We start from the raw sequence: 16,014 nt of genomic DNA, 5'->3' as shown, positions 1-16,014 counted from the left end.
TGTCATATGTATTAGTATACAGTGAAAAGTAAAACATTTCTTGTTTCTTGTAAAACATACAGTATACAGGGAAGGAAAGGAGAGAGGGTAGAATGTAGTGTTAGTCGTAACTAGGATGTGAAAAAACAACTTGATGTGAGATAGATCCATTCAAAAGTCTGATGGCAAAGATTCAAAAGTTTGAGTTGGCTGATAAATAATCTCAGACTCTTGTATCCTTTTCCCGACGGAAGAAGATGGAAGAGTTTATGTCCGAGGTGCATGGGATCCTAAATTATGTGGCTGCTTTTCGGAGGCAGCGAGTAGTGTAGACAGAGTCAATGGATGAGAGTCTTGTTTATGTGATGAATTGGGCTATATTCACGACCCTTTGTAGTTCGATTGTAGATCGAATGCACGGGGGAACTATACAATAAATCAGATCAGCCATGATCTTATTGAATGGCGGGGCAGGCTCGAAGGGCTAGATGGCCTACTCCAGCTCCTGTTTCTTAATAAATGGCAGAACCATCAGGAGTATAGACACACAGAAGGATCTGTGTGTGCAAGTCCATGGATCCTTAAAGGTGGTAACACAGGTGGAAAAGGTGGTGAAGAAGGCATATGGCATGCTTGCCTTTATTGGATGGGGCATAGAGTATAAAAGTTGGCATATGATGTTGCAGTTATATGGAACATTGGTTAGGCCACGTTTGGAATACTGTGTCCAGTTCTGGTCACCACACTACCAGAAGGATGTGGAGGCTTTGGAGAGAGTGCAAAAACTGTTGACCAGGATGTCAGGATGTTGCCTGGTATGGAAGGCAACATGAGGTGAGATTGAGCAAACTAGGGTCGTTCTCCCTGGAAAGATGGAGGTTGAGAGGCGACCTAACAGAAGTTTATAAAATTATGAAGGGCATAGATCGGGTGAACAGTTGGAAGCTTTTTCCCAGGTTGGAAATGACAAACACAAGGGATCACAAGTTCAAGGTAAGAGGGGGGCAAGATTCAATACAGATACGCGGGGGACATTTTTTACACACAAGGTGATGGGGGCCTGGAATGCAGTGTGGCTGAGGCAGACACGCTAGGATCATTTAAAACTTAGCCTCATGAACAGACTGGGAATTGAGGGATACAAACAGATGGTCCTGTTAGGAACACGTGATTGGTGCAGACTTGGAGGGCCGAAGGGCCTGTTCCTGTGCTGTATTGTTCTTTGTGCTTTGTTTGTAGTTCTGTTTTCACCTGCCAGTAGAAACAACTGCCCTGCTTTTATCTTATAAAATTACGAAGAGAATAAAGGAATAGATTCCACCCCCCCCTCCTCATTCTTCTAAATTCCAATGAGTATAGTCTCCGACTATTCAGTCTGCCCTCATAGCCAACCTCCTAAACTCTGCACCCCCTCCAGTGCCAATTTTGTTCCTGGATTAGTGAATAAGATGAGTTTTTACAATAATTGATGATTTTTGTCACGATCACCATCACTAAGTCTAGCTTTATATTCCAGGTTTTATTAATTGGATTCACATTTTGCCAGTTGTGGTGGGATTTGAACGTATATCACCCAGAGCATTAGTTTGGGCATCTGGATTACTGGACAACTGACAGTTGCATCACCATCTCCCCTCAAACTGTTCTTCAACTATCTAAATGACCCATTATCCTTCTGTAATACATTGTTCCACCACCACCACCTGTGAAAACTGTTCACCACCACCTTTTGTGGGCAATTCGGGATGGGCAATAAATGCTGGCCCTACCCACATCCAACAGAAGAAAATGACTGTCAGTCAGTCTCATATCTGTGTCCACAAATGCATTTTCCCCTTTAGTTATATATTTGAACAGTGAATTGTTTTCGTAATGGCAGCTGTTACTGTTAGTAATTGAATAATACAACTTTAATTGTATCATTACTGAGAAATTGCTCATATTAAAGGATTGCCTGATGATGTGATGGAATGATAGTGGTGAAACCATGAGAACATTTCTCTAGAAAGAAATATTTTATCCTAATTGTGTAATTAAGAGTTAGCAAACAAGATTAAACTGTTATCCGAACAATTGTTCCTTTTTGGTATTTGTTTATTAGCTGGTTACCGTGGTGACAATAGGCTGTGTAGATTTTTAGATTTGCAGTGCTATTGAATTATTTGGACAATTATGTTTTAAATACTAGATCATCAGGTAGAGTCTGGCTTCAATGGGCACTTGATTTTTTCAAACTTGTGTTCCTCTGCTTGGAAGATGATTACGTTATACTGGAGTTTCATAAGTGCCACTCTCAAGCTATTTTGTTTCTTGTCAGACTAACTTTTGGTGCAAATAGACTGAACCTGAATCCTTCCCCACCCCCCACAAGCTTTCCAGCTGAGTTCAGTTGTAGGACCCCTACTACTCCAAGAAGAGGCTAATGAACTGTTTACAAGTATGTGAATTTGGCAGGTATACACACAAATGATTTTGTTTCCTGGCAACATTAATACACAACATTTTACAGTTGCCAATTTGACCAATGGACTTCGCTATACTGAGAGAAGTGCTGTAAAGCCTGGCCGTCTTTTGATCAAAACCAGGGGTAAACTAATATTAGACCATTATTTCATGTTTTATTTGGGTAATTTATCAAATCTTGTATACGTGCCTTTTGATTTATACTTTAGCAAACAGGCACTTCTATTCTGAAGTAGAATGCAATTTGACATCCATTCTAAAAATGACTTTGTACTGTTCTGACATTATCAAATGTGCTGCTGATTTTATATGTATATATTTATATTTGAACTTACTGAAAAAGAAGGAGAGGTTAATATGTACATGCTGAAATTTTTATTGCAATCTCAACAGTAGGAGTTCAGCAGGGTGTAATGAGACGGAAGGATGGGCAGGCTTTATCCGCTCACTCTGTGTTTGTTGAGGGGTGTGATCATTTCATGAGTTACTAAGTGTAGTGTTAGTATGAATTGTAGCTGTGACTATCTTGTTATTTGGGTTGGTCTAAATATTGTCTATCAGCTTTGAGAATCTGTACTATTCTTGCATGTCAGTAAAATTTTAATGCAAAAAGCAAAACACTGGAAATACAAAGAACAAAAAATTGAACAGCAGAGGAACAGGTTCTTTGGCCCAATCACATTGTCCTACCTGGACCAACCACCTGTTTCCCTCTATTCTCTGCTGTTCATGTGTATCCAGATAAGTCTTAAATGCCCTTATTGTGCCTGCCTCAACCACTTCTCTTGGTAGTGCATTCCAGGCCCCCATCACTCTGTGTAAAGCACACAAAAAACTGCTTCCCTCCCCCAACATCTCCACTCATAATTTTACATAGAACATAGAACACTACAGCACAAACAGGCCCTTCAGCCCACAAGTTGCGCTGATCATATCCCTACCTACCAGGCCTATCTATAACCCTCAATTCCATTAAAATCCATGTACTCATCCAGAAGTCTCTTAAAAAACCCCAACGAGTTCGCCTCCACCACCACCGACGGCAGCCGACTCCACTCACCCGCCACCCTCTGAGTGAAAAACTTATCCCTGACATCTCCTCTGTACCTACTCCCCAGCACCTTAAACCTATGTCCCCGCATAGCAACCATTTTCAGCCCTGGGAAATAGCCTCTGAGCTATACCTCTCAACATCTTATAAACCTCTATCAGGTCACCTCTCATCCTTCGTCTTTCCAGGGAGAAAAGACTGAGGTCCCTCAACCCATCCTCATAAGGCATGCCACCCAATCCAGGCAACATCCTTGTAAATCTCCTCTGCACCCTTTCAATAGCTTCCACATCCTTCTTGTAATGAGGTGACCAGAACTGCGCACAGTACTCCAAGTGGGATCTGACAAGGGTCTTATAAAGTTGCAGCATTATCTCCTGATTCCTAAACTCAGTTCCTCAATTAATGAAGGCTAGTACACTGTATGCCTTCTTGACCACATCCTCCACCTGCGAGGCCGATTTAAGAGTCCTATGGACCTGGACCCCAAGGTCCTTCTGATCCTCTATGCTGCTAAGAGTCCTACCCTTGAAGTTATACTCCTTCATCCCAATGGACCACTACACATTTATCCGTGTTGAAGTCCATCTGCCACTTCTCCGCCCAGTCTTGCATCCTATCTATGTCTCACTGCAACTTCTGACATCCCTCCAGACTATCCACAACACCACCAGCTTTCGTGTCGTCGGCAAACTTACCAACCCATCCCTCCACTTCCTCATCCAGGTCATTTATGAAAATTACAAACAGCAAGGGTCCTAGAACAGATCCCTGGGGCACTCCACTGGTGACTGACCTCCATGCAGAAAAAGACCCATCCGCAACCACACTCTGCCTTCTGCAGGCAAGCCAGTTCTGGATCCACAAGGCCTTGGATCCCATGCCCTCTCACTTTCTCAAGAAGTCTTGCATGGGGGACATTATCGAACACCATGCTGAAGTCCATATAAACCACATCTACTGCTGTTTCTTCGTCAATATGTTTAGTCACATTTTCAAAGAACTCAACCAGGCTCGTAAGGCACGACCTGCCCTTGACGAAGCCATGCTGACTACTTTTGATCATACTAAACTTCTCTAAATGTTCATAAATCCTGTCCCTCAGCATCCTCTCCATTAACTTACCAACCACTGAGGTCAGACTCACCAGTCGGTAATGTCCTGGGCTATCCCTGTTCCCTTTCTTGAAAATAGGAACCACATCCGCAATCCTTCAATCCTCCAGAACCTCTCCCATCTCCATTGACGATGCACAGATCATCGTCAGAGGCTCTGCAATCTCTTCCCTTGCCTCTCACAGTAACCTGGGGGGAGTACGTGGAATGAGAGCACGGAGGGTGCTCTGAAGGTCCGGATCAAAGGTCTTGATCAGATTGTTGAGTTGACGAGTGTGTTCTTTGGTCGGATCTGTGGGTAACTGTCTGTAGTGTTCCTCATTGTTTAGTTGTCGGTACACTTCTTTACAGTAATCCGTTCTGTTCAGTATGACAATGGCCCCTCCTTTGTCTGCTGGTTTGGTGACAATGTTACAGTTGGTCTTGAGAGCGTGGATGGCGTTGCGTTGTGCTTGGGTGATGTTCGGGGCTGTCTTGTGAGTGCGGCTGATGAATCTGGTGTTAACGCACCTCCTGATGGTTTGGGCATACAAGTCCAGTCGAGGGCAGCGGCCTTCCGGAGGAGTCCAATTGGATTCCTTCCTCTTAGATTGTTGCACTGCGGATCTCTCTGTCGGCTGTTCTGGTTCATCGACTGTCTCATTGTGTTCGCTGCTGGCCTCTTGGGGTTTGTGGAAAAACTCCCGCAGCCTCATTCGCCTGATGAATTCCTCTGTGTCTGCTGCGAGACTGATGGGGTCCATTTTGGTGGTGGGGCAGAAATTGAGCCCTCGGCTGAGAACTTCAATTTCATCTGGTTGAAGTGTGTAGTCCGACAAGTTGACAATAGACAATAGACCTCCCTGCGGTAGTGCTGTTTTCTACTGTGGTGCCGGGGGAGGCTTGGTTGTTGTTGGCTGTGATGCCGAGTTTCTCAAGTTTCCTGTTCTTGGTGTGCATGTAGGTGGTGCAGTTTCTTTGTCTCATCTGCTTGGCAGAGTTTCGCAGTTGGTCTGCATCCTGAGCACAGGATGAGAATATGTATTCCATTTTAGTTTCCAGGGTGTGGCGTTTGCTGTAAAGCTGGTGTATGAGGTGGTTGAGGAGTGTGAGAGAGGTGCGACGGCAAAGTCTCTCAGCGTAGTCTGTGTTATAGGTTGACCTGAGTGGGTTCGTGATCTGTAGTCCTTTTGGTATCTTGTCTGCTTTCTTGCATCTCTGTAAAAACTTGATGTCTGTGTCGATATGCGCAATCTTCTTGGAGATCCTCTCCAGATGCAATTTTACAACTCATCCGCTTTATCCTGGACCACAATGTCTTCACCTTCAACAACCAGTTTTTCATCCAGACACACGGAACAGCCATGGGGACCAAATTTGCACCTCAATATGCCAACATCTTCATGCACAGGTTCGAACAAGACTTCTTCACTGCACAGAATCTTCAACCGATGCTATACACTAGATACATCAATGACATTTTCTTCCTTTGGCCTCGTGGTGAACAATCACTGAAACAACTATATGATGATATCAACAAATTCCACCCCACCATCAGACGCACCATGGACTATTCCCCAGAATCAGTTGCATTCTTGGACACACGCATCTCCATTAAGGACGGTCACCTCAGCACCTCACTGTACCGCAAGCCCACAGACAATCTCACAATGCTCCACTTCTCCAGCTTCCACCCTAAACATGTTAAAGAAGCCATTCCCTATGGACAAGCCCTCCGTACACACAGGATTTGCTCAGGTGAGGAGGATTGTGACAGACACCTCCAGATGCTGAAAGATGCCCTCATAAGAACAGGATATGGCGCTCGACTCATAGATCGACAGTTCCGATGTGCCACAGCGAAAAACCGCACCGATCTCCTCTGAAGACAAACACGGGACACAGTGGACAGAGTACCCTTCGTCGTCCAGTACTTCCCCGGAGCAGAAAAGCTATGACATCTTCTCCGGAGTCTTCAACATATCATTGATGAAGACGAACATCTCGCCAGGGCCATCCCCACACCCCCACTTCTTGCCTTCAGACAACCACACAACCTCAAACAGACCATTGTTCGCAGCAAACTACCCAGTCTTCAGGAGAACAGTGACCGCAACACCACACAACCTTGCCACAGCAACCTCTGCAAGACATGCCGGATCATCGACACAGATACCATCATCACACGTGAGAATACCATCCACCAGGTACACAGTAAATACTCTTGCAACTTGGCCAACATTGTCTACCTGATATGTTGCAAGCAAGGATGTCCTGAAGCATGGTACATTGGGGAGACCATGCAGATGCTACGACAACAGATGAATGAACATCACTCAACCATCACCAGGCAAGACTGTTCCCTTCCTGTTGGCGAACACTTCAGTGGTCACGGGCATTCAGCCTTTGACCTTCGGGTAAGCGTTCTCCAAGGTGGCCTTCACGACACACGACAGCACAGAGTCGCTGAGCAGAGACTGATAGCCAAGTTCCACACACATGAGGACGGTCTCAACAGGGATCTTGGGTTCATGTCACACTATCTGTAACCCCCATGGCTTGCCTGGGTTTGCAAAACCTCACTCACTGTGCTGTCTGAAGACAATACACATCTCTTTAACCTGTGATCAGTGCTCCTTCCACACACATTGTCAGCCACTTTAGGACTTGAACAGCAGGTTAGGTGTAAAGATTCGCATTCTAATCAGTAATCTCTAAACTGTCTGCGCTTTATATGCTCTGTCTGAGGCCAGAACTCTCCATTCACCCGACGAAGAGGGAGTCCCCTCGAAAGCTTGTGAGTTTACTATCAAATAAATCGGTTGGACTAAAACCTGGTGTTGTCAGACTTTTTACTGTGTTTACCCCGGTCCAACACCGGCACATCCACATCATGCCTACCATACATTAAGCAGACCTTTTTCCACACCTAACAGTAACCGCAACATACAGTTCTGCACCCTACTCTTTCCGTCCCCCCATGTACTCTGTGAACAATATGTTTTGTCTATATAGCGTGCAAGAAACATTCACTGTATCCCAATACATATGACAATAAGAAATCAAATCTAACAGGCACATCAATTTCTGTCCCTCTGCCACTCACCTGATGAAGGAGTGTGCTCCGAAAGCTCATGACTCCATATGAGCCCGTTGGACTTTTAACCTGGTGTTGAGAGACTTCTTACCACCAGCCAGCATCCCCACATTTCACTATCTCACTAGCTCTGATCCCTTTCTGGTGATTACTATTCTGCTCCTGATGACCTTTCTACAGGATTCCAACTCCCTCTGATTCTATTCATCCCTCTATTGGTATGCTGTAATCACCAAAATATCATTTTGAGGAATCTGCACTGTACCCCCTCCAAGACAAATATACTCTTCCTGCAGTCTGGCACCTACCACTAAACACAGTGCACCAGACCAAGGCTCTATATGAGTGAAGCATCATTACCTCTACTTTGTCTTCAAATCTACTCCCAGCACACTTTAGATATAAGCCAACATTCCAGGACCCCCTTAGCACCTTTGCCCAAGCATCACATTGTGGGTATATCTGGACACCCACATCCTTTGCTCCTCCAACAGTCCCTAATCTCGCCCTTAAAAAAAGGATTCTGCGCATCTTTCTTGGCTCCGGAACGGAGGATTCCACACTTGACAAAATTGAGCTTTTCTCATCACAACAATGCTCTCTTACCTAATCTCAGAATGTTTGCCACTTCCTGCGCCCTTTCACACAATTTACTTTGCCTAATGGGGAGAGGGCGGGAAAGTGGAACTGAGCCACGACAGATCAGCCATGATCTTATTGAATGGCGGGGCAGGCTCGAAAGGCTAGATGGCCTACTCCTGCTCCTATTTCTTATGTTCTTATGTTCTTAATGTGGTGTCATCTGAAAACTTGGATTATGCAACCCTATTCTGTCATCCAACTCATTGACAAGAGTGGCAAAAAGCCAAGGCCTCAGCTGAGGGAACACCACTGGTCATGTCCCGTCAATCAAGACGAACTCTATCCTTACTCTTTTCTCAATCAGAACTTTACAGTAACACATATGGAATTCCATACAGGAACATCCATATTCATCAGCTGTGTGACCTTTAATATCGCATTCAAACTCCAAATCGTTTTCACCGTTGTGCAAAGTCATTCTGTCCCAAATGTGAGATTTACTATTTTTTCAGCACTGACATTAGATGGACAAGTCTATAGTAACTTGGTTTGTCACTAACACTCGTGTATAATCAAGCGACATTAGCAATTTTTCAAACCTGTGCACAAAATTACTCATGTAGAAAACTAACACCATCAGAAAATAAAGATGAAACACCAATCTCAATGAATTGTCTAGTTAAGTTTTTTGACTCCACACAAAGAATAGGGCTTGATTTTTTTTGTCAGAGCGGACCACTAAGTGAGGGAGCTGCAATATTGCCAGAGTAAAAATGTTCCTTATTCCAAATCTCTAAATTTACGGGAGAATGTTTTGAACACTATAGACTCTGGAGCATTTTTACTTACATCATACCTTTTGGACTCCAGTCATTTCCTATATTACCATATATGGTTCTCATTTCAGAAAATCCACACCATCGTTGTGGTTGCCAATCATTGCTATGCAACTCCAGCTATTGTTTAGGGGTTTACTTTTTGTTCAACATTAAACCATGGATATTACAAACTTCTGGGAGACAAAACTGTGGGATGCTTAAAGGTACCCAGATAAAGGCAATCTGAATTACCACGGGTCAATTTGGATAAACAACAAGGAATAAATGAGGGGAGGAAGACAAAAAGAAGGTTAACACGTTAAGCAGATGTAAATATTTTGGCAACAGCCATAATGAATAGCTTAAAAAACATGAATTCAAGCCTCAAGCATGAGAATACTAATCACTGGTGAAACGTGCAAGTTCCTGGGAAATGCCGGCTGAAGCTGTACTATACCAGCTCAAGAGTGACCTTCCACACTTGCCTGGTTATCCAAGCAATGATTCACAGTTTTAACACTGCGCAGGAATGGGACTGGATTCATTTGTGATAGGCCTCTCTCTGTCAGCATTCAACATCTGAAAAACAAATCTCTGTGGCAGCTGTGGAATCAGAAACTTGGGCAAGACAATCTCAGCTAATGAGAAAAATACAGGTTTGCAGTTTGTGCACAACACCATCACGCCCACATGTAGCCAACCCACATACTGTGCACAAAATCTTTCCTCGTTTCAGGATGAGGAGTGAATCTATGCGTAGTTGCAGAATTAAATACGGGTATCTCACTTAAAGGCCATATTTATTTGTGCCACAAAAATAGGGGAAGCACTTTAGAACAAGCCCACTAAAAGGAATAGACCTCGACCAAAGGGAATAAAGTAACACCTGTGCTGACACACATTTAATTAAACCTGATCCATTAATGGGCATAGCCCATTTACTACAGAAATAACCTGTTAACAATCATACTAATGCCAGGCCTCATTTATTCATAATTTAAACATCTAATCACTGCATAGTTATTGTTGGATGCAATAAAACAAAAAAATGGCTTTCACTTCAAATGTTTTTTTTAAACTGGCCAGTACTCTCCATTCACCCGACGAAGAGGGAGTCCCCTCGAAAGCTTGTGAGTTTACTATCAAATAAATCGGTTGGACTTAAACCTGGTGTTGTCAGACTTTTTATAATGTATGGTAGGACCATTCAAATTCTGTTGGCAGCAGGGAAGAAACTGTTCTTGAGTTGATTGATACATGTCCTTAAATTTTTGTACATAATATACTATTCATTTACTGTTGATGTTTCTTGCATGATGGCCTCAGTTGTAGTCTGGCATGGATGGCTGACAGGAGAAGCAAAGTCAGCCACAACAAAAAAAATTCTGCTCTGGTTTCAGGTTGTCTGACCATTATCCTTTCTTAAAGTACGCTGAGTAGTTTCCATTAGCAACTAAACCTATACTCTACCTTGACTGATTGTGGAGTGAATTGTAGGGTTCAGATTTATACTACAGATTCCTGGTTGCTTCAGTGTAAATGCTTCTTGCATAACAGTCAAGTTATAGGGGGAAAGGTAGGTAGGTGGAATGTGAACTACTTTAACGTAGGCTGCCTCAAGACTTAAAACAGGTTTTTCAACATACTTTGGTCAACTGATTCAGCACATCTCACTGCCACTTCTCTTTCATGACGTGATGATACCAGCGTTGGACTTGGACTGTGGTGGGTACAGTAAGAAGTCTCAATACCAGGTTAAAGTCCAACGGATTTATTTGAGATCATAAACTTTCGGAGTCCTGGTCCTTCTTCACCTGAGCTTGTGATTCCAGATGAACATGTTAGACTTTAACCTGGTGTTGAGAGACTTGTTGCTACTTCTTACTACTTCTCTTCCAGGAATGCGTATCCTGAAGTAGTACTGGTCTTCTCTCTGTCAGAATTTCCGTTTGTCTGTCTGTCTGTCTCTCTCTTTCTCTCTCTCTGTTCACCTCAATTTCTTTCCATTTCTCTCATGGTGTTCGACAAGGTGTTTACCAAGTTCACTTTTATAGCCATATTTCCTTCCTCAATGACTGTCTCCATCTCTGACTCACCCCACATGGATCCCAACTGAAGTTCCACCCCTCATGTTTCAAATCTTTTCAGGATTACAGGCATCTTCGGAACATACAACATTCCTTGGACTGCTGTTCTTGCTGCATCCAGTGCCATGTGCCGCCATATGTACATGCTTGATATCTCTCCAGCAGCACTGACTCGCCCTATCTCGAAGTTGTCCTTATCCCCAGTTTCATTTCATTCCATCGTCTCATCCAACAACTTAACAAGAAACTTCTCTTCCTTTTGGGTGATAAGGAATGCAAGCTCCAACAACTCATCAATACCAACACCAATCCAGGATGCCATCTCCCCCAGCCCTTGCTGTGTATTCACCATACCCTCTGACCTCTTCCTCTTTGAAGCCAAACATTCTGTACTCTCAAAGGATTTGGCTTCATACCCCTATGCCCTCACCTCAATGAATTTCAAGCTTGATATGATGACAGACTCTATTTTGCTGTTAATTTTGTCTTCGTGCTCACTGCTTTGGGCAGGAGTCCTACCCCCTCTCCCTCCACCTGAATTCCTTTCTCTATCTTCTTCCCTGCCCTTGATCTTTTCACTGAGAACTTGCAGCCATCTCAATTTCCCTGCTTCTCTCACCCATTCTAACCTATCTTCTCCTGAATTTGTTGCACTTCGCTCTCAGGTCCAACTCTGATTTTGTCATCAAATGTGCCGACAAGGGCAGTGCTATTGTTGTCTGGCGTACTGATCTCTATTTCGCAGAAGCGGAGCACCAACTTTCAGATGCTTCCTCCTACCTCCCCGCTGCACCACGACCCCACACCGAACATCAAGCCACTGTTTCCAGGACTGTTACTGACCTCCTCTCCTCTGGATAGCTTCCCTCCAAAACTTCCAATCTCATGGTCTCCCAACCCTGGACAGTCCACTTCTACCTCCTTCCCAAAATCCACAACAGGGCAGTCCAGGTAGGCCCATTGTGTCAATCTGTTCCTGCCTCACTGAACTAATTTCTTCCTATTTTGATTCCATCCTCTCTCCTCTTGTCTAGTTCCTTCCCACCTGCACCTACAACTCCCTGTTCCCTGGCCCAAACCACTGCCTCCTTATCATGGCTGTCCAATCCCTCTACAATTCCTTTCCCCATCAGGATGACCTGAGAGTTCTTTGCTTCTTTGAACAGAGGCATAAACAATCCTATTCTCCTCCACCTGGCTGATCTTGTTCTTTCATTCAACGATTTCTCCTTTAACTGGTCTCAGTTAAATAAAAGGTGTGGCGATGGATATTCGTATGGATCTTAGATATGCCTGTCTCTTTATGGAGTATGTGGAACATCCCTTGTTCCAATCCTACTCTGGCCCCCTCCCACAACTCTTTCATTGGTGCATCAATGACTATTTCGTGCCTCTTGATGCTCTCGTTTGGACTTGGGAAATTGATCATTTTCGCTTCTAATTTCCACCCCTCTATCACCTTCACATGGATCCATCTCTGACGCTGCTTTTCCCTACCTTGACCTCTCCGTTTTCATTTCTGGTGATAGACTGTCCACCATTATCCATTGCAAGCCCACTGGCTCTCTCAGCAACCTTACTACAGCTCTTCACACCCCATGTCCTGTAAGGAGTTCATCCCATTTTCTCACTTGCTTCACCTCTGCCAGCTTTGAAGGGTCATTCAGACCTGAAATGTTAACTCGATTCTCTCTCCAAAGATGCTATCAGATCTGCGGAGATTTTCCAGCATTTTTTGTTTTTATTTCAGTCTGTTGTGTCCACTTCTACACCTAATCGGAGTGTCTCTTTTTTGGTTGGAACTATTTAGCCATAGAAGCGGGGACCATTAGATGTATTTGATTTGTCTCTCTTTATCTAACAGTTCAAAATGATTCTCACTGCTCTGCTATCTCTTTCCACTGTCCTGTACTTTACGTGTTAAATATTTACCATCTTTTCCTATCTTAGTTAAGGGGGTTTTCACAGTAAGTTCATTGCAGTGTTAGTGTAAGCCTATTTGTGATACTAAAACTTTCAAGATCTCTTCATCTGAATTCACAATGAGATTAAATATTTTTCCAGTATTCTCTCCCCTTCATAATTTTAAACATTAGGTAAATATTGAGTTAGACTTCTCTACTATCAGTAATTCATTAGTCTCAAGACTTTATCTCACTCCTGGGCTCATTCTGATAAATCTCTTTTTTCTTTTTATGTGATTCTCTTTGTACGGTGGGAAATGCAGAGCTTCACACAGCGCTCTATGGTGGTCAAGCAATTATTGAAACCCTCCCTTTTATATCCCTCTATCAAAATGGCTTAGTATATTCAAAAATTCTGTTGAAAAAGTTTGTTTGCTTAGACTTGAACTGCTTTTAAAGGGATTGCACGTGACTTGTCTAAATTTTACCCAAACCGGTTTTCTGGAAAATGCTGCAGTGTGCTCTTCACATTGATTCATTTTGCCCCCCTTCCATTCTGCGTGTTCCTGCTCTCTACAATTGTTACTGAATTCAGTTTATTCTTAAAGTGCAGATCCAGTGGGTTCTAATTCTTGTACTGTATAAAGCCAGCCTGTACCTAGTTAAGTATCCTAAATACTTTGTGGTGCTTTCGAAATGAAATTGGTGTCATGTTACCTTCCTCAATGAAATGGATTTATAGGAAGTACATTTTGTTTGCAGGACTGAAGTACTCCTGAGGAGGACCTTGTATATTGCTGGAAATGTCCTTCAAAGAACTGACAGCGAGAGCCATACTCCTGTACGATGAATGGCTTAAAGATGCTGGTAAGTGCCTTTGAGTGCAGATGAGATCAGGGAAGAATCTAATGTTATTGTAGATATTGGGCTATGTATGGACTCGGCAGGGGAAGGGTGAGGTTCTGTGGGGGTTGGGGGGCGTGTTGTGGCACACTTGCTCTATGTTCCACTTCCTTTTCTCTCACACCCATAGTGTGCATATGCCAAGTGCCCCTAATTTCTCGTGTATCTGCTTCTGAAAGTCCTTTAATTACTTGTAAGTTGTTGGAGTCACATGGTGGTTGGAGAAATGAATGTGGAAGTTAGTGTATACTCGACCCACAGTTGTTAAATCATCTAGGAGCAGAGAGGAGGTTTGAAGAGGATGGGAAAACCTTATCAAGGCTAGGACAGTTCCAGGATCATCATCATCTAGAATAGAACACAAATAATGTAACAATCCATATAATACAAGTCTGCTGCCTAACCTGATTCATAAGCTTTGCGAATTGCTGCGGTGACAAGGGGCTGTTGGTAACCACCTGAATAATATGTTGGCATGAAGTCACCACCCTCAAAGAAAAGGTTGTGGTGCCTTATTTCTACTGAGCCCATCCAGCTTATGGAATTATCGTTATTGGAGTAGATGGAATGCAGATTTTAGGTTACCATCAGATAGCGGAGCAGATTTGAGGGACTGAGTGGCTTATGCCTGCTGATTGTTCATAAACAAAGCAATCTTCCAGGATAAGAATTTTTGATAATCCCTAGTAGTAATTTGCTCACTATTGATCAAATAACTAATATTGAACTTTGAACTTTTTAAAGCAAAATATGAAAATCCATGTTTCCGTCATTCATTTTTAGAAACAAGGTAAGTTAAGAAATTGAAGTGAAGTTAAAATGAGTGCAACTACATATATTTTTCCTTTTGTAGATCCCAGAGTTGAAGACTGGCCATTAATGTCTTCTCCTCTCCCACAAACCATTATCCTTGGAGCCTACATCTACTTTGTGACGTTTTTTGGACCAAAGCTAATGGAGAACCGGAAACCGCTGAAGTTGAAGCAAATAATGATCGTGTACAATTTGTCCATGGTGATCTATTCCATATATATGTGTTATGAAGTAAGTACGTTCTGTCTGTAGTTTGACTACTATTGTAAAACATGCACCCTTTGGATGACTGTGGATGAAATTCATTTTGTTGAATTTGCAGTTACAGCTATTAGCAGCCCATTTGAAAGGATTACACTGCAAGTAAATATTTCCTTGAGAGTTTTGCCCTTGTTCACAGCAAGCTATCTCTCATTGTTCCTTTTCTCCATGGTACAACGTACTTGCATTTACTTCAACTTTGAAAGATGCAAGTTTGAGCCTCACTGGTGTGCAGTATTTTTAGTCATGTTTATCTTGTTTAACTAAATTGAGTACTGCTGTCTTCTGGCTCTCAGCTGCAAAAAGTAATTGCCTTCATCGACTCCTTCCCCACCTGCTTTGGGCTGTCCTTTGTAGTTCCTCCCTCACCCCCTTAAAGATACTGCAGGAAGCTCATGGATTTCTTCCTTGGACTGAAGACCTTCTGAGCAGCTGCCTTCTAAAACACCGGTCAGAAGTTTGGGTTCCTTTTCAGCTTCTCCTTAGAGCAATATCCCCTCTAATGTTTATTTGTCGTGCATAGCTAATTCATTTAGGTGCGTGAGCCCTTTGTTCTTGGCACAGCCATGCATGCAATGTATCGTAAAGGATCGCATTATATAGAGCCTGTGTGGGAACATTCAGGTTGCACAGGTTGCAGAGAAAACCTAATAAGTCTGGGACAGTCCCAGAACAGAACACAAATAATGAAACACCTACTGCTTGCTCCCTTAAAGCACTCAACAAGTCAAGCAAACTCTTTTCCATCAGCCTGACTGGGATTTCTAACATAGGATCATCAACCAGGTGTTGATTCTGGGCTGTGTTGTTGGCATTATTCCAGATTTGCTGCCTTGAGATGAGGTGTTTGCTGGGTGGGTGGGTGGATGGATGATGTTTTCTACCAGTGGCAGGTCTGGATTTTTGTGTGTGCTTTCTAGCAGCTGTGCTGTGCTAGGTTCACGATGGCTTGTGGTGGCATA

At 43.2% G+C, this 16,014-nt stretch overlaps 1 protein-coding gene across 2 annotated transcripts in view; it reads left to right on the top strand.

Moving 5' to 3' along the window:
- Positions 1-16,014, top strand: part of elovl7a (ELOVL fatty acid elongase 7a) — a 52,542-nt gene that overhangs the window by 23,479 nt on the left and 13,049 nt on the right. For both annotated transcript variants that reach the window (XM_080186337.1, XM_080186345.1), the window contains 2 exons: positions 13,838-13,942; positions 14,832-15,022. In XM_080186337.1, coding sequence (XP_080042463.1) covers positions 13,879-13,942; positions 14,832-15,022 — 255 coding nt within the window. In that variant the 5' untranslated portion in view covers positions 13,838-13,878. The remainder of the gene's footprint in view (positions 1-13,837; positions 13,943-14,831; positions 15,023-16,014) is intronic.

The sequence above is a fragment of the Carcharhinus amblyrhynchos genome, chromosome 1 (assembly GCF_965287045.1).
Source record: "Carcharhinus amblyrhynchos chromosome 1, sCarAmb.v2.hapA, whole genome shotgun sequence".
NCBI classification, from domain to species: Eukaryota; Metazoa; Chordata; class Chondrichthyes; order Carcharhiniformes; family Carcharhinidae; genus Carcharhinus; species Carcharhinus amblyrhynchos.
This window is presented reverse-complemented; position numbering and strand designations above follow the sequence as displayed.